The sequence below is a fragment of the Nelusetta ayraudi genome, unplaced genomic scaffold (assembly GCF_046127955.1).
Source record: "Nelusetta ayraudi isolate G7.1 ecotype Tasmania unplaced genomic scaffold, CSIRO-AGI_Nayr_v1 ptg000003l, whole genome shotgun sequence".
Taxonomy (NCBI): domain Eukaryota; kingdom Metazoa; phylum Chordata; class Actinopteri; order Tetraodontiformes; family Monacanthidae; genus Nelusetta; species Nelusetta ayraudi.
In genome coordinates this window covers 384921-406770 of record NW_027466053.1, presented here as the reverse complement: position 1 = coordinate 406770, position 21850 = coordinate 384921, and the positions used below count along the sequence as shown (strand labels likewise).

Sequence of the window (21850 nt, the reverse complement as noted above, 5' to 3'; positions counted from 1 at the left end):
GCGGGAGAGTCGGTGCGGTGTCGATGAGAAAATAAACAAGTAGCGACCTGGCCCGCCTTCCCTTTTTTTTTTTTTAGATCCTGGCAGGAATGAGAGAGCAGCACTCCATTAGAAAAAACACGACGTGTTACAACCTTTTAATGGGAATCCTGAGTGAGAGACACGCACCACGCCAGCAGTTACAAGGTGCAGAAACACGGTTAGAGACAAGCCCGCCTCGTGGCTCAAGGGCTGAATAATACATGAATCATCTGTTTTTATTAATCGTTGCGATAAATAACCACACCGTTTGTTTTCTTGTTGTTTTTTCTCGTCCGGTGCAGGTTTGTCAAGATTAGGCCAGCGGAGCTTCCAGTTTTTTCTGTTTCTGTTTTTGCGCAACTGCACTTTGGCATAGTTACCAGGCAGCGCGCGCGCGCACACACACACACACACACACACGCACACACACACACACACACACACGCACACACGCACACACACACAGACGCGCTTGCCAGGTGTCGGCTGAGTGTTTTTCTCTTCTTTCCCGCTCGGCTCTCCGCTCATTTCCGTCATTACCCGTGGACCACATCATATGACCTGGAAAATAAACATGGCTGTTAGTCAGATTGCATAAGGCGTCAATAAGGCTCCGCTGTCACGCCGGCCCGTTGTGGGTTTCAGCCAACAAACAGCTTAATCATAAACTTTTTTTGATCCATTAGTCATCGCACAGGTTTTAGTCGTTGAGCTATTGTGCGCCTGCAGTGATTCATCATTCATTCGCCCTCGCTACAAATGACTGTATATCTGCCTCTGGTGCCCCTGGGCTGTAATTTAGCCCATCACTTTTTTTTTTTTGTCTCTCTCGGCTTAGGCTGTCTTAAATTATTCACGGGTGCAGCTAATTATGCCAAACAGCGCACAAATTATTAAAACGGACGGAGGCTCGCCTGCTAAATACTCACTTGGACGAGCGGTTGCGACACTTGGGCAGCCGACACACCCTGCCACCTGCGGGCAGAGACGACACCAGGGTGACTTTGCGTTGTCACGGGACAAGAGACGGATAGGAGAGGAAAGAGTGGGGCGTCTGCTTACAGCTGAGTATCAGGATTCCCGTGAGGAAGAGGACGGCGGCCACGGAGAGGCCGACCACACGCAGCGGCCAGTCATCTGCGCAAGTCAAACACAAAGCAAACACAGTCACACCTGACTGCCGGAGGCACAAACGCAAGTGCAAGAGTTGTGAAATGTGGCCGACTCACCGTAGACGAAAGGTTTGTCCCACTCGGACTCTGGGAAAAGTCGAGAAAAGAAAGAAAAGAAAAGAAAAAGAAAGCTGCATTAAGTTTGAGGTTTTTGCACAGAGAAAAAGAGAGAACGTTCATGCTTCGTGCCATGCTGTCGATTGTGCACCGAAACACCACTTAGGATGCAGAGTTTAGCGCCGGGATGGAAACATCTTATCTGCTCTCGCATGAGATACAGTCGAGCATTAATCTGTCAGAGAGGAAGCACAAGCCTCCATTGTGACTCCCCACCGGAGGTTTTTTTTTTTGTTGTTGTTGCTTGGAAGACGGGGAGTTATGATAGTGTCAGTGTGCCAGGAGATAACAATAAAACCTATATGCCTGTGGCCTTTAAGGTAACTAAGGAGTGCATAGACGGAAACTTCAACTGACTCCTGGGAACGGCCTGATGATCCGCAGGTCTGGTGGTTTTTTCAGTCACTGCACTGGAGGAAGTCACACGGCGACCTGGAAGAAACAAAAAGAAAGAAAAAAACAACAACACAGGATCCAATGACGACTGCTAGACTTTTGCCTCATTTAACATTATTAAAGTCTTCTGTGCGCAAAGATACGGACAGGTAGTGCGAAGCACAGCATCACATAGAGGGAGCCTATTTTTCTGGTGCACCATGATTCTTCATTTCGGTCATTTTAGACCACAAGTAATTAAATCTCCTCAAAATTTCAGCGGCATTTCTCTGTTTAACTCGGCTTTTTAAATGGAATCCCTGAATATTTTCATGGCGATGACTCTCGGAGGAAATTTAGTCTGACACTTAAGTCGCTTGCGCTCTGCTTCCTCTCTCTTTCCCTGCTGCAATAAAATGTAGCAGGAACACTCAAAAACTCGATAGCTCAACAAGGACAGGGACTATAACATTTTCTAACGGCCTCATAATTACTTTTAAAGTCCTTCTGCGTGCTTTATGAGAATGCTGAGTCCGCCTGCCAAACTCGGCGGCTCCACCAACCAGAATTTGCCACAGAGTGGGGTTTCAGTCTGGTGTCGGCACATTGACTGTTCCACTCCGTGCCCTCTCTATCATGTGTTCACGTAGATGAAGGAAGAAAAAAAGGGGGAAAAAAAAAACAGGTTTTTACCAGTGGTGGTTGTTGCTTCGTCTGTTTGTGTTTTTGTGGAGTTTGCTTCTGGTGCAAAACATACAAAAAAATTAGGCTGAGCTCCTATTAGAGGATTAGAGGTGTTTGAGCGGAGCAGAATACGCACCCTCTGACGTAGAAGGCTGCTCTGGGCCAACGGTGGTGCTCTGCTGCCCTGTGGTTTTCTCAGTAGCTGCACTCTCAACTGTGGCGTTGGCATCTCTGCGCCCCGCACCCCCTCCTGCGACACGGAAAGAGGAAGCAGAGCTCATATCATATGCAAGTGAGACCTGTGTCGTTTTCAAAAAACGTTTCTGTGTTTTGGCCTCGCGCCCACACGCAAACGGAGCTGCAGGCCCCTGAGGTTCTGGGTGAATGCTAACACGGTGCATTGCACCATCAAGCCGAAATGTTAATCCGCCTGAATGTTGAAGAAAGTAAAATGTAGACAGTGAGTGGTTTGTTTAGATCAGGTGACACTGGACTCACTGGACTTGCACAACCTTTCTGTTGGTATTTCCTGACTCGCTCACAGTTTCCACCCACACACTGTGAATACACTTCTAGTTCTCGCCGTTGCCATTTTTCGTCCCGCTTTGTCAGTTTTGATATGACGAATTAATTACGCATGATCGCCACCTACTGGCTTATTCTTTCTCTCGGCTTTGTCTGGTGCGCACCGCGGGTGTTTTCTGTCCAAGGTGCCCGCCTGCCAAACAGGTGGACTGGGACTAAAGATGACGAAAGCGAGAAACAGGTTGTGTGTGAGTGTGTGTGTGTGTTCACGTCGAGGTGGCGGTAGAATCAATGCTCAGCCTATGATCTGTAATGCCTCCGTGCTGCGGTCTAATGGCGACTCAACGCTAGCTTCAATTTGACCCAACAACACAGAGTATTAGTATGAACCAACTGTTGGCCTGTCGTTTTATGGCAAGTGTACACAGGAAGTGGTGTTCTGAAACACAGGAAATGATGTTAGCATGTCACGAAACCTCTGTGTCAAGTATTGCGCACTACCAGACACACATAGACATAGATAGATAGATAGATACTGTACCAGAGGACACAGAAGTCACGTCTGTTTGAGCTTCTCTTGTGGAAGCCTGAGCTTGTGACACTGTGAGTGGGAGAAGAAATACATTTTAATCACCAAAGACTGATCGAGGCGACTCGCAGTTTGCAGGGGAACAAAGGTGGCTGTTGTCGAGCCAGCGACTCTCTCACACAGTGTTGTGATGTGTTCCTGGCAGCAGAGGCCTGACACTGAAAGCGTGTTTGGCCTCACACTGAGGCGGAGAGGCCTGCATATTCAGCTGCTGGAAGGTCCCCAGTGAACAGCAGCGGTGCTGTAAGTGGGCCGAGCGCAGCTCAAAGGCGCAACTCTCAGAAAAACCTGCGGCAGCCACACAGCAGGATTGTTTTCTGAGTTTTTATGTGTGTGCATCATTGTGTGTGTGAGCGAGCGTCTATATGTGTGTGTGTGTGTGTGTTGGAGGGCACAACAGCGAGCCCGTTGTCTTCTCTTCTCACTCTGCACCTTCAAATTAAGAGTTAACAAAACCTCAACTTTCTTGGCTCGGTGCTAAAATTCCCACAATGTCAACAGACGACAGAACCACACCGGGGTTGGTTTGATGAAATGTGCCTCGATTTATGAGACTCATTTAGTGCTTGTCACATCGGCGCCCTGCAGCGCCAGATATGATGTCGTATGAATGAAAGTATTGTTCGTAATTTGTGTAATTGCACAATTCGTGACATGATGCAAAATCACTGCGGCTCAAAATAGATTAATGAATCCATATATTTTTATTTATCAGTGCACACTTTCTTACATGACACTGCTATTATGTTGTAATTACACACTTCATCCTTTCATCTTTATTTTTCATTTTTTCAGCCAGCTGTCTCAAATGCGAGACAAGACAAGCTCAATGCTACTAAAACCCAATTTGTTTGATTAAAAGATTTTCAGGCTTGTGATAAAAGGGAGTAAATGAACAATTAAAAAGCGTCTCAAATTTATCCAGGTATTATCCAGATATTGGAATTTCCAACTGGAGAAACAATAACATGGTGTTACCAGGGTTACTGGGCAGAAACGGAGCAGCAGTAAGAAGAATTTCAGTCTGAATCTGAGCTTCATTCACTTTCTGTGGCATTGCAGCTGTTTGAGAGTTGTAATTGTGTACGCACACACAAACACATGCATACACACAAGTCTTGACAGTGTGATTGTTTAGGACGTGCGGTTCAGACAAGACTCTTAAAACACGGTCCACACGTGGCGGAGGCTCCGCACTAACCTTGTAACGTGCCAAGGAGCAGAAATGTGCAGGCGAGCAAAGAAATCTGCAAGAAAAATAAAACAGAATGGTGGGTTAAACGCACAAAATGAGACATTGTGAACGGCTGGGCTGATAATATTAATATGAAAGAAACGCACATTCAGGGCCTTGCGGTTTCACACATCCGTGAATTAAAAACTCGCGCTACGAAACACATCCGGTGCGAACATTTGGAGCGCGTGCGCGGCAAAGACACTGCCTCGTCCGCGCAGAGAGGCCGAACGACCAGCGGACGGCTTGCTCCTTTAGCCGCGGCGCCTGCATGCGCCATGATAAAAAGGATGTGCCGGGACTTTTGCAAGCACGGATGTAATTCACTCTGGAACATGTTGCAAATCTAAGCGGGAAGCCGGTGGTGAGGTTGTTGTTTTTTCTTTTGGGTTTTTTTCTTTGCGCCACGTGGCCGTTCCCGCTTCCCTCTCGATCACACGCGGACGCCATCAGCCGCCGTGAAAGAAAAAAAATCCTCTCAGACTTCAGAGGACACCTGCACTTTTCCACCGTCTTGATGTGACAGGGCGCGAGTCAACGTCAACGTCCTACGCACGTTCAACTTTCGTCACATTGAACTTTTCATTGCGTGTTTTGTCGAGTTTTGCTACTGTCACCTATTGAAAATAGTAAAAAAAAAAAGAAGAAAAACGTCACCACCGGCTGTGGTTGTGTGTGAAAGCGGCCACGGAGATGCTGTGTGACAGGAACCACCCACTGAAAAAGAGAACCTTGGTTCCCTAAAAAAGGGAACCAAAAAAGAAAGGAAATGATGACAAATAACACTCTGGTTGCGCCACAGCGTTACAAAGCCCAGGCAGCCAGGCAGCCAGGCAGCCAGGCACCCAGGCAGCCACCCAGGCAGCCAGGCAGCCAGGCACCCAGGCAGCCACCCAGGCAGCCAGGCAGCCAGGCACCCAGGCAGGCAGAGTGACAGATGGAAGTCTGAGCCGGTGGCTCCGTTCGAATCTTTTCCCCCCAAAACACCAAAAATGAATCTGGATCTTTTGACCTATCCAGGCAGGCGCAGCTCATCCTCAGGGACCAGGGTGGTCTGGGGGAGTCTGGGGGAGACGGGGGGACTATGGGGGTCTAGGGGGTCTCGGAGTCGGCGTGACAGGTGAGCGTCGGCGGCCGTCATGAGCCCCGACAGCTCAGATTAGCAGGTCGTGCCAATCTTCGTTTCAACTCGGGCGCACATGTCAAGACGAGGGGCCGTTACCCCCCCGAGCGCCGCGGGGGCCCTCGCTGCTGCGCCCCGACCCCCACTCCCACCCCCACCCCTCCGCCTCCGACCCGCCTTCCCCGTTTGTCACATCCAGCAGCCTCACTCGCTCCCGTCTGATCATCCGTTTGTCTGTCATCCTCCATCCGTCTGCTGGCGGCACCACTTCACCGGCCCCCCCCCCCCCCCCCCCCGCCTCTCCCACCCTCCACCGCCACACACACACACACAACCAACACCCCCCACCACCACCTCGATATCCAATCATCATCATCCTCATTATCGAGGCCGTTCCTTCTTACCTTGGCCTCCATCCTGCTGGCTGCTCGTCCTCCGGCTCTCATCCTGCACGCTGCTCTCCCCCCACCTCAGCCGACCGCTCCCATGTGCTCGAGCAACAGGCGCCACTTCCTCATCCAGCCGCCTGAAACAGCCTCTCGCTTACCCCCACGCGCCTCATGACACGCACTTCCTGCTTCTGCTCCTACTTCCCTCCCTGCACCTCAGCGGTTCAGCCGCCGCCACTCCGCACCGTCCTCTCCTCTTTTTCTATTGTGTTTGCCACCCTTTCTTTGTTTTTCCCATCTGTACACAAGGGCCATCTGTCTCTCGCTTTCACCCAGATCAACGACAGTATTGCAAGCGATCGCTGGCTAACACTGTCCTCACCCTGTCGCTTAAAGATGGCTTCCTGCCACCGGTGGAGGGTCGCAGCTAACATCCTTCTGTTCCATACGCTCCTGCTTGCAGAGCATTGCAGAGTATGTCGTTGTTTTTTCTCCCAAATACCAGTGACACATTTCTAAAGGGGAAAAACATTTGGAAAAATAGTTCAACAAACCCTGTTAATAAATTCCAAGCAGGCAGCAAGTTGCTTAGCTGAGACATTGTTGGGCATTTTTTTATATGTTTTGCGTCAAGGCTGTAGGATACTGTGTGTGCGTGCCTGTGAGTGTGCATGCGTGTGTATGCGTGTGTGTGAGAGTACAATTGTGGAAGAGCACTTCTCAAAAGCACAAATCGGGACTGTTCAGACAGACAAAGGCCACAATTCATGCACACGAGCAGAGGACAGCCTTTGTCCGCACTGCCTTCAGAGCTGCTTGTCCTTGGTCCCTCCCCCATGCTGCTTCCAAAAGAAATACATATGTATATATACATATATATATATATATATATATATATGTATATATATATATATATATATATATATATATACATATGTATATATACATATAAATATAAATACTTTTTTTTTTCGCACTTTCTGATGAGAATTGTATTCATCCTCCCTCTGCTACCACCAAAAAACAACACCCCACCTCCAAAAAAACAAAACCAAACGCAAACTGATTTCGAGCTCCACCCTGAAAGGGTTCGATTGAGCCGTTGACATGAGAGCCATTAGTCACGTCGCTCTTATTCCTCCTTCCCTTCCCGTCCCGTGCCTTCCTCCTGCCAGCGATGACTTATGCAACTGTGAAAGATTAACTCTCCGCTCTCAAAGGATTTGTTGTTGGATCAACATACGTCACATGTGCAGGTTAGAACATGCGAAACACTGGAACAGAAGTGAATGGAAGCTTGATAAATGAGCGTCACTAAAGGTCTTATAGGTCGCGGGCTGTGTATGTGTGTAATATTTGGAGATTTTTAAGGGGAAACAGCGACGTCAAGTGGTTACATTTTAGATTGCAGCGCTCTATCTAAAGGACTTTGTACCTTCCCTCTCCCAAGGTTGCCAGTGAACTACGGTGGCCTGTGAGCACAAACCTCAATTTCTCTTCTACCTTCTTCTTCGTTGGTTTATTTGAGGATTCAAGCGTTCACCCTAAATATGAAAGGCACTGTCAGGCAGCTGGATTGTCCACAACAGGTTTCCTTATAAATATGCCGTTGTAAGATGTCAGCTAACTGGGAACAAGAGCCTTATTGATCTATGTGTACTCTTACATAGATAAAAGACCTGTTGCAAGGCTAGGAATCCAAATCACTTTTATTGCACTGTATGTTAAGCTTTTACAAATATAAAAATCATAAATTTTGCCAAATTCTTCACACGGGACCTTTTAAGCGTTCATGCTGAGAGTTTCTCTAAATGTGAGATTTAGTGACATCTGTTGGTAACAAAGCAAACTGCAGGCAATCTTAGCTTTCACCCCGGTTTTCTTACGTCCCACTTGATGTCACGTCCAACTCTGGCCTGGATTTACGCAGAGGAAACCCACATCCTGCGGTATGTAAATACGTGGCGCTGCCTCTCGAGGCAAACACTAACGCTTCAAGGATAAGCAAAAACAGGTGATTTTTCCAGTAGCTCTATCTCACTAACAAACTGGCACGAGCCGTTTCTATTAATGATCCTGTCCCTTGCCGCATTGCACTGCGTGCCTTTAAGCTGCGCCTGTGTTATAAGAGCCAACCACCAAGTTAAAGTGCCTCGCTGGAGTGGGTAAACACACTCCACCCTGTTGTCGATTGTCTTTTTCACGGCAACTACGCTGAAGTGCAATTGAAGGTAAACACGGTGAAGTTAATTAGATCTCTATTGAGCTCAGCTTTGTTTAGAATCACAGGGAACACCTGTGTTTGTTGTCCCGAGCGCTGAGTCATATGGCCCGCCCTTTTTTCCCCTCTCTCCCACTTTCCTTTCATTCCTGTTTCTCCTCTTTGTGCACAGGTGGGTCACACAGTATCGATGCATTCCAGCTTGCAGAACGTAATAAACAGGTTCAAAGTAAACACGCAGCGGGATGTTGGCGGAGAGACGGTTGGGGAGAGCACCAGACTCGTCTGGAATTCACTTTCACTTCCATAAAGTCTCTATTTTTCTGTTTTGCTGCATCTGGGCTCATCAATGAGGTGCACCTAGTGGGAGGAGTTTCCAAGCTCCTCCCACATCCAGGGGAGCTTGTTTTTCTGCCAGTGGGGGAGTTCAAGTCCTAATAGCGCTCAGTTTCCTCCTCTGCTACTTGCTTCTTCTTCCTCTCCTCCCACCACTTTGAACTCAAACTTGACCCCTAGACATGTTTAAAAACTCTCCACATTTGGCTGGTGCATTGTGAGAAGAACCACCCCGGAGCAGCAAAATGTTCTCCGCACTACAACGCCCACCCACGGGAATGTCGCAGGGAGGTCAAACCTAAATTCACTCGCTCGTCTTGTCAAGATCTACAACTCACCCGCTGACAGCGCCGAAACCGGATCCAAACGGAAAATTTGGAAATTGCACTTTAAAATATTTTAATCTTTCCCTCCTCTGGCTCGCATCCGGAGGCACATCCACTACATTTATCTGATCGTTGTACCGCAATCATTGAAAAATAATAGTTTTACTTTTCTACCGTATTGTCAAAGATACAATACAGTTGTTACTGCCGTATTACTATTACTAGTAAATGAGATGATCCACTTTTTTTTTTCCCTTTTTATCTCTCTGCCGCCTCAGAGTGCATTAGTCATGTTTCCACTTTCCCCTCATATTTGTCCTCGCCGTTGTTTTCCTCTAAATGCTCCGGCAGAAAAAAAATTACACAGTCATTACGACAACGGGAGGGCACATCTGACTGCGCCAGTCACATTAACTGCCAGGAAAATCACACGGCCAAGACAGCTGCTTTTGAATCGATTCCCTTATTAAGTGGGAATGAAAAAAAGTTAAACAGAAAGAGCAATTACAGTGTTTGCAAAAAAAATAAAAATTCAAAAAAGCCACCCTTTGAGCACAGCCTGCGAGGAAATGAAGCAGCGTTCTCAGACTCACACTTAATAAATAACAAAGCCTGGCGTGTGTGTGTTTGTATGTGTGTGTGTTTGTATGTGTGTGTGTGTGTGTGTGTGTGTGTGTGGCAGCTCCTTCAGCTGATATTATTAAAGGACCTTATTTGTTCCCCCTTTGATTTCATTGTGCACCCGTGTAAGGCAGCGCGTGCTGTCAGCTCCCCTGACATCCGTCTCCAACAACCCCAAAATCAAAATGTTTACGAGGCAAGTGAGGGAACAAAAAAAACAAAAAAAACAAAAACAAAACAAAAAACAAAAAACGAAAACACGAGTTGACGCACACTGCCGAGCTGTCAAGGCTTCACTTTGGGCGGATTTGCAGCGCTCCTGCCTGAGCGGAGACGACGTCGACGTCGTTGTCGGTGAGCGTGCGCGCGCGCGCGGGGCTCCGGTATGAACACAGCAGTCAGCTTGACAGCGACTTAAACAATTGCTCAGTAATGAGACAAACACACCTCGACAGCTCATGATGTGGAGCGGCGAGCCTAATTGAGGCGACGCCGCTCGGTGAGACGTGCAGATTTATCTCCCGACAGTCGAGGTCCCGCTGTGGAAACATTATCTTGAGGCAGATGCGGCTGAAATAATGACCCCCCCCCCCCCCCCCTCCCTCCCACCGCTATCATTTTCAGTATTTACATGGCAAATAATTCTCGGGGAAATTCTATCAGTTTTTTTTTTCCTTCCCTATCCCGAGGCTCAGCTGCCAGAGACGAGGCCTGTTTGCGGGTGAGGAGGAGGGCTCACGCAGCAGACCACAATGTTTTAATTAACAGGCAAAAAAAAAAAACAAAAAAACAAGGCGTGCTGGGTATTTTGTGAGCGCCGGGGGCCTGCAGGTGTCGGTATTATGTGTGCGCTCACGAGACTGACGTGACAAATCGCGCTTGAGGGAGAAGCAGAGGCGGGAACAGGGCGCATTCATGTACGCGTTGCCTTGACGCAGACTTGAGTAGCAGCCGGTGTGTTTATGTATTGTGCGTGTTTGTGCACCCTGCAGGGCAGAGGAAGCACAGCAGCCTTGTTATCCCAATGCAGGAAGGATGCGTCTGTTTTTTTTTTGTTGTTGTTTTTTTTTGCTTTTCGTTTTGGTGCAGACTGGTGCTGAATGTTATTGACAGACTTGGCCGGCAGTTTTAAAAAAAAAAAATGTACATTAAGAACAAACTACTCAGGTACTCAGGGCCCAGCTCGGGAAACGCTTCGCCTGAGGAAATTGGGATCGCTGAGTCAGAAAGATCTTTAAAATCTCCTCTTAAAAATAAACTTTCAGCCCATTTACTTTATTTATTCACCCCCCCCCAAAATCTACCGCGGCAGGCTCGCGACGCAGATGGGCGTGGAGACAAACTAAAATAGCCAACCAACTGTTAAATGGTTGCGATAAATTTTTGTGCAAAAATTATTGCGCCCCTCCGTGACGGCTCCCGACGAGAACGCTGTCGTTTTTTCCCCCTCCATCTTATTCCTAAAACAGACATCTGTTGGGTTTGTTCCCATCACTCAGCACTGCAGCACCTTGCTTGCAGTGCTCATTATCAAACGCTGGTTTCCTGAGGGGCAAGATGATGAGCTGCATAGCCTGGATTAAATAGGTGTGCTGTCTTTGACTTTTATTGTAAATTGTTTCTAGTTTTAACTATTCATTATTATAATGACAACATTGAGGATTAACGTTGGGTAACATCATCATAAAGTGATTTTTACTGAAGCACTTTTTATACTTGGGTAGCAATACACAAGGTACAGCGACGCCTTGTCCTTGCCCTCGTGCCCACGACAATATCACAACTGTGATGACATTAATATTGACCTTCAGTTTTATTGTACGTTTACACAACAGTTTAAAAAAACCAACTTGGGCACAAATGACAACGATAATTAGGTTTGTGGAAATGTTACAATAGTAAAAATGATGCTACTGCTGCTGAACAATCCAAACGAATTGTGTATCTTATATCTTCAGGGAAGTTAGAGATGACACAAACATTTGCCTTTTATGAAAAAAGTTGTGAAATTCAATTGTATCTGCTGGGTTTGAAAACATGTTTCACCCACTCATGTGTAAATGATTCAATGAAGAGTAAAATGTTTCAAATATCTTCCCCTTCATTAGATGAATGAAAAAAACAGGAATTCAATTTTAATAATAGATGTGATAATGAAGTAATGATATGACCGCTGTTGTTACACTGTAACATAGTAGTAGTTATACTATTGTGTGTATACACACACACAATAGTATAATATATAGCTACTCGTTAGCTACTTAGTATATATGTATATACATACTTAAGAAGCTCTATTGTCATTTGTACTGAATGCAATGAATTTCCGTCTCTCAAGTAGCAGCATACACATCAGGTAAAAGTTTAAAAAAGAGATAAAGTGCAATTGAAGTTAAAACATTTATTTACGTAAACGTAGTTATAAAATTGTATATGAATAAATAAACTGTGCAAAATACATATATATATATATATATATATATATGTATGCATATATATGTGTATACATATGTACTAAGGAAGTTATGTTTTGCCGTTATGATCCGCTGCAGTGCTGGAGCTGCTCGGCGCTGATCTTCACCTTCATTTCATATTCATAGCAGGAGACAGACAGCACTTCATCCATAAACATGTGTATTGATTCATGCTGGAAAGTTGTTTTCAGGAATTTTTCAAGCAAAAGTTAAAAACTTGTTTCTCGTCTCGTTCCACTGCGTCGCCGCTGCACCAACACTGAGGGCCAAACACCCAAGAATTGACGTCAAGTTATGGTAATTAGCTATAAGACATAGTAATTAACACTTCCTATGATGGATTCATACAGTGATGTCACATCGTGGCTCGCACTGCTGAGCAAAGTGCTACCGGTGTGTCTTTGTTTCAGCACAGCCGTGCTTTGCCAAGCAGCTTAGCCTAACGCTCTCTCTCCCCGCGCCGCTATCTCCCCTCGACCGTCCACTCCCAGTGAGACAAATTCCCTGCACGCTCTTCCTCCCCGAGCGCTGCAGCGAGCTGCACCATCCTGCTAGAAAACAGGATTAGAGTCTGGCCCGGGATACGGCTTTACCTAGCAAGAGAACAAACCCACGCCAAACACCACTCAGTGTTCATCCCACTGCTGAGGTTCCTGTGCTGCAACTCTGGGGTCTCCAGCCCTCCCACTCTGAGGTGGAGGGCGGCCCCGTCTACATCAGGTGCGGGCAAACTACGGCCCGGGGGACCTATGCGGCCCATTAAACTTTCTAATCCGGCCCGCTGAACTTGAAGGAATTCAATTAATATTGAGTAAGTCATAAATTGCTGAATTTCATCAGTTGTTTGGGTGTTTTAAGAGTCATTTCAATAAAGAGCTAAATAAAGTTGGGCTTGTAAGACAGATATTTTGCTGTAACGCTTTTCTTCATTATTTAATTGACATTAAAGCACATGTTTTCTACAGATCCTGTGGTATATTTTTTTCCTCTATGAGAAACAAATTCTAGAAGCCCACGAGTCTTAAAGTTTGCCCACCCCTGGTCTACATCATGGACTTTACATAAGGATGCAGCCTCTCTTTCTGCATCTTTATGTGAAAAGAAAAAAGCACAGCGAGCACAGTCCTCCTGTGGTGGTTCCATCAGTTCCACGAGTTATTAAAACAGAGTCGATAAGGCATCTTTGAACTGGAGAATAAATCTATAAATTCACATCAGTGTAATAAAACCGAATTTGAATAACAGAATCATCTTTGGTTAAGTTATTAAGGATTAAATCAGTCCAATCACCTCGGCGCAAAACCACTATACAATTCATGGCATGGAGCAACTGCCGCAGTGGACGTTCTGGCTGAAAACACAGTGCTAATGAGGCCGTTCTCCAGTCAGATTGGATTTTTTTTATGGATTGCAGACACTTTACACAAAACGAGCAGAATTGAGTCGTGTTGTTCCTGGAGACCTTGGTCACAACAGCCATCCAGTGGATCTAATTCTTCTGGACTGTAATGAATGAATAGCTTTGTGAATTCACTGGAACCGTTTTTCATGTTGGACTCTTTATACAACAGACATCCATTGGCTGACTGTGACGCTCAAGATTTGTTAGCTACTTATAAATTGTCATCTGAGGCCCCACTGACAGGGAGGTAAGGAGTACTTGGGTGAACTATACCTTTAATGGCCTACTTCTGAAAATAAGTCAGCGAAGCAGAAGTTCAGATGTTTGTTTTCTCTTTTTCGGGGTCGGTCCTCAGACAGAGGCTGGAATCACGGCTGGCACGATGAGTTTTGTGCTGCCCGAGTTTCACCCGCCGCCTGGCAGTGTTGTCGGTCCGTTTTTGTGTCTCCCTGACTGATTCGTGTCTCCTCGGCCACTCGGCGGAGTCTCCAGGAAAGAGGCCGAAGGTGAAAGAAGGAAGTGGGGAGGTGGAAGAGTGAGATCACTGAGGGAGGAGGAGGACCTCAAATGCACCATTAAGCAATGTTCTGAACATTAAAGGTCATACGAGGGCATCAACTTTTGCAGTTTTTTATTGGGCCATTCAGCCACTCATCCTCATTAGGTTGAGTTATTTGAAAAAAAAGTAATCGTGAGGGGAAAATTTGCTGTAAGTGACTTACAAATATCTGAGCTACGTGCAGCAGCTCCTGACAGAAACGACACACCTTCCAAAAAGATTAAAAATACCATAAAATACAAGAATTTTCCGTGCAGCACTGAAGCGCCGTCGGCTAAATGACGATCTTCTCATTCTAGACCAGCTCTCCTCGTAGTTCAAAGGGAAGTGCAGAGTCTCTCCGAGGCGGCCGAGCGTCGGCTGGCTCCCTCAGCGGCTCCGCGACCTGCTGAGAGACAGATTGCATCTGGGTTGCAGTTACATGCGACGCACCGTTGACCCATATCTGCGATTGATTTCAGAAGAGAGCCGTGATGTGGACAAATATGAATCGTGCGTGTTGAAAGTGGGGTTTGTGTTTTTTTTTTGTATTTCATATTTCAGACCTGGGAGTGTGCTGCGGATGTCCACTGGGCCCTTTGATGAGGCAATCTGGGGTCAAACGAGGGCAGAAACGGAGGCGGCATGTCTTGGTACACGCGCTTGTCTCCTACGTCTTCATAAAAATGGCTTCCGGAGTCTGTGGATGGAAAGACGGAACTTTAAGACGGGACATAAAGACGGCACATGGTCTTTGCAACTTTATTACTGTAAACTGGTACTTAGGTCTTTAAAGAAACTCAAGCTGCTCGCAACGTGAGGTCCCTTCAGGGGGGTTGTGAGCGTAGCTGTCAGCAGAAATTACACCCGGGTCGGATTCAACCACAGTGGAACGCTTTTGGAAAAAATAATAATAATCAAAAACTTGGAAAATTAGCTCTAGAGATGTGTTTCCTTGTGTTTCCTTCAGGTTTAGAGCAAAAATCAAATCAAAGTTAGGGCTAATTGATGAATATGAAATGTTTGACAATATACACAATACACTTCAGAAACCAAGCAAGGTGACATTTACACCAAGCGCTTTTATGAACACGCTAATCCACCTCTTGCTTGAAGATGCTGTTTCCAACAGTTGATGTGTTTTTGGATGGGGCTAAAATCCTCCAGTGAAAATTCAAGCTTTGGAACAAAATAGCATTTTTGAGTATTACTCAGATATTACTCCTTCAATACGATGAACCAATCTTCGAACTGCAAGTCAAACATTTGCGGAAACGCACTTTGTGACATTTTAAAGCAGTCAACTCTTTTTTTCCCTTCTTTTTGCTGCCAGTTGGCAGCAGTTCAAGGTTTCCTAATGGGCCAAAGGGCTGACAGCAGACGCTGTCACTGCCCAGTGGCTAAACGCCATGCAGTGCGCCGTTTAATTAAACTCTTGCTAAAGCCTGTCAAGACTCAAGTGAAAGCGTCAGTTTCAGCGAGAGAAGCCTTCAGTGCCATTCTTTCTTCGATCTTTGTTTCTTCCAATTTCAAAGAAAAAAAATGAACTCAGCACTGCTGCAGTGTCTATGATAATCTCTTTAGCAGCCGCTGTTATTTCAACTTTGCACTCGCTTCTTTGTTCTTCCCTCCATCTAAAGAGCAGCTGGGATGGCCATTAGCTGCTAAATACAAAGACTAGATTTTAAAAAAAAGATTTAAATGGGAGATTTTGAGGAGTGAGGTGCTGAGATTTCAAGACGTAAAAATCTCAACCATCCAGCTGCACCTGTCCAGTCACATCTTCTGCAGAGTGGAAGGATGCCCTCGAGCGGAAAAACAAAAGTTTCTGCCAGTTTGTGCAAGTTGCTGTACCGCCTCATGGCTACTTCTGCATGAATGACCTGTAGCAGCATTTTCGGAAGCTACGGGGTCATGAGCACATTGGCAGGTTTGTCTAATTACCGTCGCCGGCAGAAGCAGAATATCCAAATCACAAGTTTTGAGGTAAAAGAAAAAACACGCACACACACAAAAAACCCTCTAGTTGTTTCTCAAGCTGTTTCTCAAGCTCGAAATGCAGACAGATTAGCAGCATCCTGATTGGCTCAGGCTGCATTGTATTTTGCACACCGGATCTCCCGTCTTGTTTACTTGAAGGCGTATTTTGTGTCTCACCGATGCGGGGCATTTCCTCCAGGTGCGGACCGAGAGGCAGCCGGTAGTCGCCGGAGGGCTGATGATAATAATGGGACGCTCCCTGAAACAGAGCAGGCATCATCAGACGAGCTCAGAGCCGAAACGACGTCAGGCAAAAAGGCCATTCCGCATCGGATTGCATCCCAGCAGTAACTGCAGGTCACTTCAATTAATGCATCCAACTGCAGCACATCTGGGATGTTGGGCGTGAGGGGAAGCGAAGACAGCGAGTGGTTTTAATGAGACAACTCCGCAACGCAGCGAGAAACAGCCAAGCGTCAAGAGTGAAAGACGCTCTCAGCGCTGCGAGGACCACCTGCACTGTGCTGCAAAATCTGAGAAAAACAAAAACACCAAACAAACATGGTCTGATTAGATCAAACATTTACTGGCACGCTGCTTTGCTTTCTTTCTTCCCTTTTTTTTTTTTTTTTACGATGTGAGGAAATCATGCAGCCCCCTACGTTTGGGAATAATTTATTTTTCGTTAATTTTATGATTTATGTCATTTTTTTCAGTTTCATTTACTGGGGATAGAATACTTTAATTTTGACTTAAAATATGCAGTAATAGATGTCATGGTTAGGTTTATTTCAGATTACACGCAAACACACTACCGTTCAATAGTTTGGGGTCACTGATTCATTTCATCATTAACTCCATCATGACCAGTTGTATGATCTTGAATGCTGTGTGATCATCATGAGTGTATGGAAATAAGAGAGGCTGTGCCTAACAAGTACGGGAACATTTGAGTGTTTCATGAAAACTATTCTGATACGGCACACTTCATATTCATTCCATAAAATCACATTCAATGAGACAATAAAGGCAACAGCTGTCAAAGCCATCCCATGATGTGTTCAGCACATCCTGACTGATTTATGTGCACCATTCCAATGGATTATTTCATGAAGCTGCTGAATTCATGCAGAAATGAATCAGTGACCTCAAACCTTTGAACAAAAGTGGCGATATAAAATGAAAGTGAAATATAAAAATCATTGAATATGACCAATTTTTTAAACAAAGTTTTGGTTGTTGCGTTTCGGTGTTGATGAAGTGGCGACTTGTCCAGGGTGTCACCCTGCCTTCGCCCTAAGACAGCTGGGAGAGGATCCAGCAGACCCCCGTGACCCTGAGCTCGGGGAGAAGCGGGTATGGAAAATGAATGAATGAATGAATGTTTTGGTGCTTTTTTTCACGATAACATCAAATGAATTTTCCTACATCAACTGACAGTTGACCTTCTGGTCCAGGGCCGACGCAAGATAATACCCATTGACTATTTATGCTAATCTGGCGGGGTGCGTTCCATACAGTTTGGTTTGGAATTAAGCAGCCCGCCTCGGTCGCGATGTGAACTTTCATCAGACTGGCTGCACACTCGTCTTCTTCTGCCTCCCTCAACAGTTTTCCTTCAAGGTTCACCTCCTCGCTGCCCCTCCGTATAAAGTACAAAATGATAATGGCCCTGCAATCGATGAGTATTTTGAATGCTAATTGTGAGCTATTGATGCATGTTCCATCGCCATGCACAGCTGAAGATTTCATTAGTTGATCTATTCACGGCCCTGCTGTGCCTGAATCCTCCGCTTCCTCTGCCTGACCCTCCTCTTCCTCTCATTTGTTTACTCAGCCTCCTCCACGCGCCTCTGCATTTTTCTCATTTTGCCCTTTTCACTTTTTTTTTCATCCCGCACTCTCTGCTTCCACCCCTCCCCCGCACCCCCTGCTTCCGCTGATCTCACCGCTGCGTATCCTTCATAGACGTCTGCCTCAGATCCGGAGTCGACGAGCAGGGTGCGCTGGGCCGCGGCGTTAATCCGCTCTCCGCTCTCGTACTTATTGGAGGCGCTGGCAGTCGAGTGACTGGACCTACAAGGGAAAAGTCAGACTTTATCATGTGATTTTACAATAGCGATCCACTGCCTGGCGGCTGCTCTCAGCAAACAGGGCTTCTGATTGGCTCCTTCCTATAAAACCCTCCTAGTAGTTTATGTTCTCCCAAAGCCCAAAGCAACATTAAACATTATAGCAGCGAGTTACAGGTTATATACATCATATATGATGCTTCAGTTGGTGGCCTGCTTTGCTGATATGGCTTACAACACATTATGGCTTCCTGCTTAATCTTTCCAACACTGCACTGTTTTAAGGACATGTTAATGCATCAGTAATCCAGTGCTTTTCCTTTTTATGAGTGTGAGCAACTCAAGTCTGTTTGTAGCTTTCATTGGTGTTATTGATGCTACACACACCTTGTTTATTTCAATGGCTGCTCTCTTATTTAGTAGCCGTCCTGGGGGCTTGGAGCGCATAAAACTGCACTGTTGTTATTATTGTAAAAATCATCCAAAGTCAACCTTGCTTATAATAACAATATGCAGTGTGGTGTGTCTATTGATTTATCATTTAACCCTTATAAACACATTATAATTCACTTCGACTGTCTGTTTAACCAGCATCATTGGAAGAAATTATGAAACACTTTGACCAATGGGAAAGATGGATGAGTTAGATTTCACATCCAAGTGATCCGCCTGGTTGTTTGAAAGCTCCATAACGCGATATAATGGATACTGACACACAATTCTTGCTTTTTTTTCCATTCGTTTTTTGCCTGCATTGAAATTGTAATAGCTGCGTGACCCGCTGGACTGCACAAAGTTTTTCTTTAAAGTAGATTGGATGTGTTTGTGTTTATTGCTTCTTCTTCTACTGCAGGCCCTTAACCCACCCTTCCTCTTCATTCTTCTTTCCGTCCAACGCGCTGCCTCCTACACCCCCTGCAGCGGGAACAGGAGCGGGAACAAAGAGAGAGAAGCCAGGCGTTAGGAAATTAAAAGTTGAAGAGCGGCGCGGCAACAAATACGAGTGTTAAAATTCAGAGGAATAAATTGGCCAGAGAGCGCGAGCGAGCGAATCGCAGACTGACAAGCATTAAAAAGCTATTGAGAGAAAAAAAAAGAATAAACTAAAAGGGCAGAGGGAGGTGAGGAATGAAAAATAAAAGACGGCTGAGGGGCGTAGAACAAATGGAAGGAGACGGGGGGAGAGATAGAGGAGGAACGAGAGCGCGAGAAAACCAGATTAAAGTTATGGATGAAACTCAGAAGCCATCGCTTTGAAGAATGAACGGCGAGGAAACAGACAGAGGCGGACGGACGGACGGACGGACAGAGGGAGGGAGGGACGGAAAGAGAAGTGGCACATCATGATTCAGAGACGTCTTTTGGGTTGGGGGGGTGGGGAGTGGAAGGGGGACAGGTCATTACAGCAGCAGAGAGTGATGGAGGGAATTCTTTCAAGGCCAGTCGCTGCTACCTGTCTGACTCCGCCTCCTCTTCCACCTCACTGCCAGGTAGCAGCCCAGGCTGTTGAACAGCAGCACAACCACCACTGTGAAGACCGCCACCAGGTAGGTCGACGGGCTGCTGCCCCCTGGTGGCTCCTCTGCCCCGGGCCTCTCTGACACACAGAGAACAGAAGTCCGTGTTTTTCATCAGCTGTTAACGCACCAGCTGATGGTTGGCGTCTGTGCGCGCTCAGCTCAAAGCTGACCCTCGGTGGTGACGGTCAGGACTGCGTTGTCGTCTGCGTAGCTGCTCTCGCCCATCGCGTTGAAGGCGTTGACGGAGAAGTTGTAGGCGGTGGACGGCTGCAGGCCGGTGACGGTGAAGAAGGGCTTTCCAGGAGGAACGACGTCCACGTACAGGAAGCTGAGTGACTGAGCCCAGCCGTACCTTCCCAACAGCAGGCAGGGAGTGCAGCTCCGTCACACCGGCCCGGTTTGACTTTGGAAAAGATTCCGTGGCGAATTGACTTTCCTACCTGACGCGAAACTTTTGCAGCAACCCTCCGTCGAAGCCGGGGATCCACTCCAGAGTGACCGAGTCGTGGCCGGAGCTCACTTTCCGAAATGACGAGGGAGGATCGGGATGACCTGGGGACGCAGGGAGGGAGAGTGAACAAAGATCCGATAGAGAGAACGAGTCAAGAAGTGCCCGTCTGACTGAGGCCCCCCGGGTGTTGAAGGAATTGAGCCGGTCGAGTGATGATATCTGCAGAAATAAAACATGACGATTCCTCTCTGAACCGAATAACTGACAGTTGATTCGTCCAATCTCAGCCCTGCAGTGACGGACGAACCTCCTGATTAGGTTCGGTATTGTAGACATGAAGATCAAAGCAGGCCAAAAAGACCTCCAGTCTGACAGGGCAGTGGATTATTCATTTATTTTTAATTTTTTTTTTTTTTTTTGCATTTGGAACATGCTGAGAAAAAAGGGCGGGTCGGTTTGCAGGGCAGGGGGGGAAGTTGAGGGGGTAGTCACAGAGGGGAGGAAGAGAGATAGCTGAGCTGCAATGTAAAGGGGAGCGGGGGGTTGCTCAGCTCCACTATGGCTGCAGGCTGCAGCAGTTTGCAGAGTAAATAAATTCCCGCTATCAGCTCGACTCATAAGATTCCTGTGCAAAGGGGTCAGCCTTATTTGGATCTCGTCTCCTTCAAATCCAAAAAGCACCATGCTAATTAAAAAAAAAAACACCGTCTTATTCCTCTTGGGCGCCAAAATGATAAGGAAGCATATAAAATTTCTTATCGCTGTGTCAGATTAATTATAAATATTCACAGCGCTGGGGGAAAAAAAGAAAGGGGGGAGAAAAACAAGGCCATTATTGGACTGTGTTTTATGGGCTTTTGGAATAAACATTAAAAAAGGTCCAGCGATGCTGCGGGTGGGGGTGGAAGGGTGGGGGTGAGGTGGGAGGTTTCGGGGGTGGAGGAGGGCTTTTGCCTCGAGCGGGGCTGTGATGATAATGTCGGCGGTGGTGCAGGGATACGGCTGCGAGGCAGCGCGACCACGAGAGCAAAGCGTATCACTGCCGCATTATCTGAGGGAGAAGTGAAGTGGCGCCACGGGCCACACGATAAGGCGGCGACAGAGTGGCGGTGAAAAGAAAAAAAAAAAAACTTCCTTAAAGGGTTGACACTCAGGAGCAGGGACTCTGCAGCTTACGCGGTGCGGCGTGCGCCAGCGTTGAACGGTCGTCCTGCGCCGCCGCAATGATGCTGGCGAACGGCTGATAAACCTCACACACACAATTATTTCTAAAACGCTGCCAAATTACAGCCAAAGGAGAATTAAAACTCTGACACACACACACACACACACACACACACACACACACACACACAGTGCAGTCAGTTAAAGCTGCATCAGGAATTCTAATACCACCAAGGGGGTCAAAAAACACACACTTTGAAAAGTTGTGTCGACTATAAGGTGTTGAGGTTCAAGGCCAGACAGCATTTCACCGCCTCGCATGTTGACGCTTTGGTGAAGGCGCCTGGCTACAAATTATACAGTTCTTGCTTTTTTTACTCACGGGAAGCTGGACTTTACTCGACTACAGAGGCGCTGCAGAAAGACAAACAAAAACAAACAACCATTCAAGCTCACACACACACATCTCCGGTCAATACGGACCTCCCAATTCGCCTCACATGCATGTTTTTGAAC

At 46.6% G+C, this 21850-nt stretch overlaps 2 protein-coding genes across 9 annotated transcripts in view; both read right to left on the bottom strand.

Moving 5' to 3' along the window:
* Positions 1-108: 108 nt before the first annotated feature.
* On the bottom strand, positions 109-6423 carry fxyd5 (FXYD domain containing ion transport regulator 5). Of its 6 annotated transcripts, none has more exons than XM_076026485.1 (10): positions 6245-6403; positions 4685-4730; positions 3436-3495; positions 2506-2619; positions 2379-2426; positions 1668-1742; positions 1251-1280; positions 1084-1158; positions 951-996; positions 109-582 (listed from the first exon to the last, which is right to left on the bottom strand). In XM_076026485.1, exons 1-10 carry the CDS (start codon positions 6284-6286, stop codon positions 558-560), a joined length of 561 nt encoding a protein of 186 aa, XP_075882600.1. In that variant the 5' UTR covers positions 6287-6403; the 3' UTR covers positions 109-557. The 6 variants fall into 6 exon arrangements, with proteins under 6 accessions (XP_075882600.1, XP_075882585.1, XP_075882594.1 ...); XM_076026470.1 differs by lacking the exon at positions 6245-6403 and adding an exon at positions 4866-4991 and having other exon boundaries at positions 2379-2423; positions 4685-4795; XM_076026479.1 differs by lacking the exons at positions 2379-2426; positions 6245-6403 and adding an exon at positions 4866-4995 and having other exon boundaries at positions 4685-4795.
* Positions 6424-12218: 5795 nt separating this feature from the next.
* Positions 12219-21850, bottom strand: part of nphs1 (NPHS1 adhesion molecule, nephrin) — a 69775-nt gene continuing 60143 nt past the window's right edge. For all 3 annotated transcript variants that reach the window (XM_076026037.1, XM_076026045.1, XM_076026030.1), the window contains 8 exons: positions 20160-20271; positions 19890-20071; positions 19653-19796; positions 19066-19114; positions 18077-18203; positions 16305-16386; positions 14714-14847; positions 12219-14556 (listed from right to left, as the gene is read on the bottom strand). In XM_076026037.1, the coding sequence (XP_075882152.1) occupies positions 14464-14556; positions 14714-14847; positions 16305-16386; positions 18077-18203; positions 19066-19114; positions 19653-19796; positions 19890-20071; positions 20160-20271 (923 nt within the window). In that variant the 3' untranslated portion in view covers positions 12219-14463. The remainder of the gene's footprint in view (positions 14557-14713; positions 14848-16304; positions 16387-18076; positions 18204-19065; positions 19115-19652; positions 19797-19889; positions 20072-20159; positions 20272-21850) is intronic.

Excerpts from the sequence above, each read along its gene's own strand:
- fxyd5 (XM_076026470.1), bottom strand. The coding sequence starts at position 4,896 with ATGTTCGCACCGGATGTGTTTCGTAGCGCGA. Across the intron at positions 2,424-2,505 it reads GCAGCCTTCTACGTCAGAGG|CAAACTCCACAAAAACACAA; the intron begins GTGCGTATTCTG and ends TTGCACCAGAAG. Across the intron at positions 1,159-1,250 it reads GGACAAACCTTTCGTCTACG|ATGACTGGCCGCTGCGTGTG; the intron begins GTGAGTCGGCCA and ends TGACTTGCGCAG.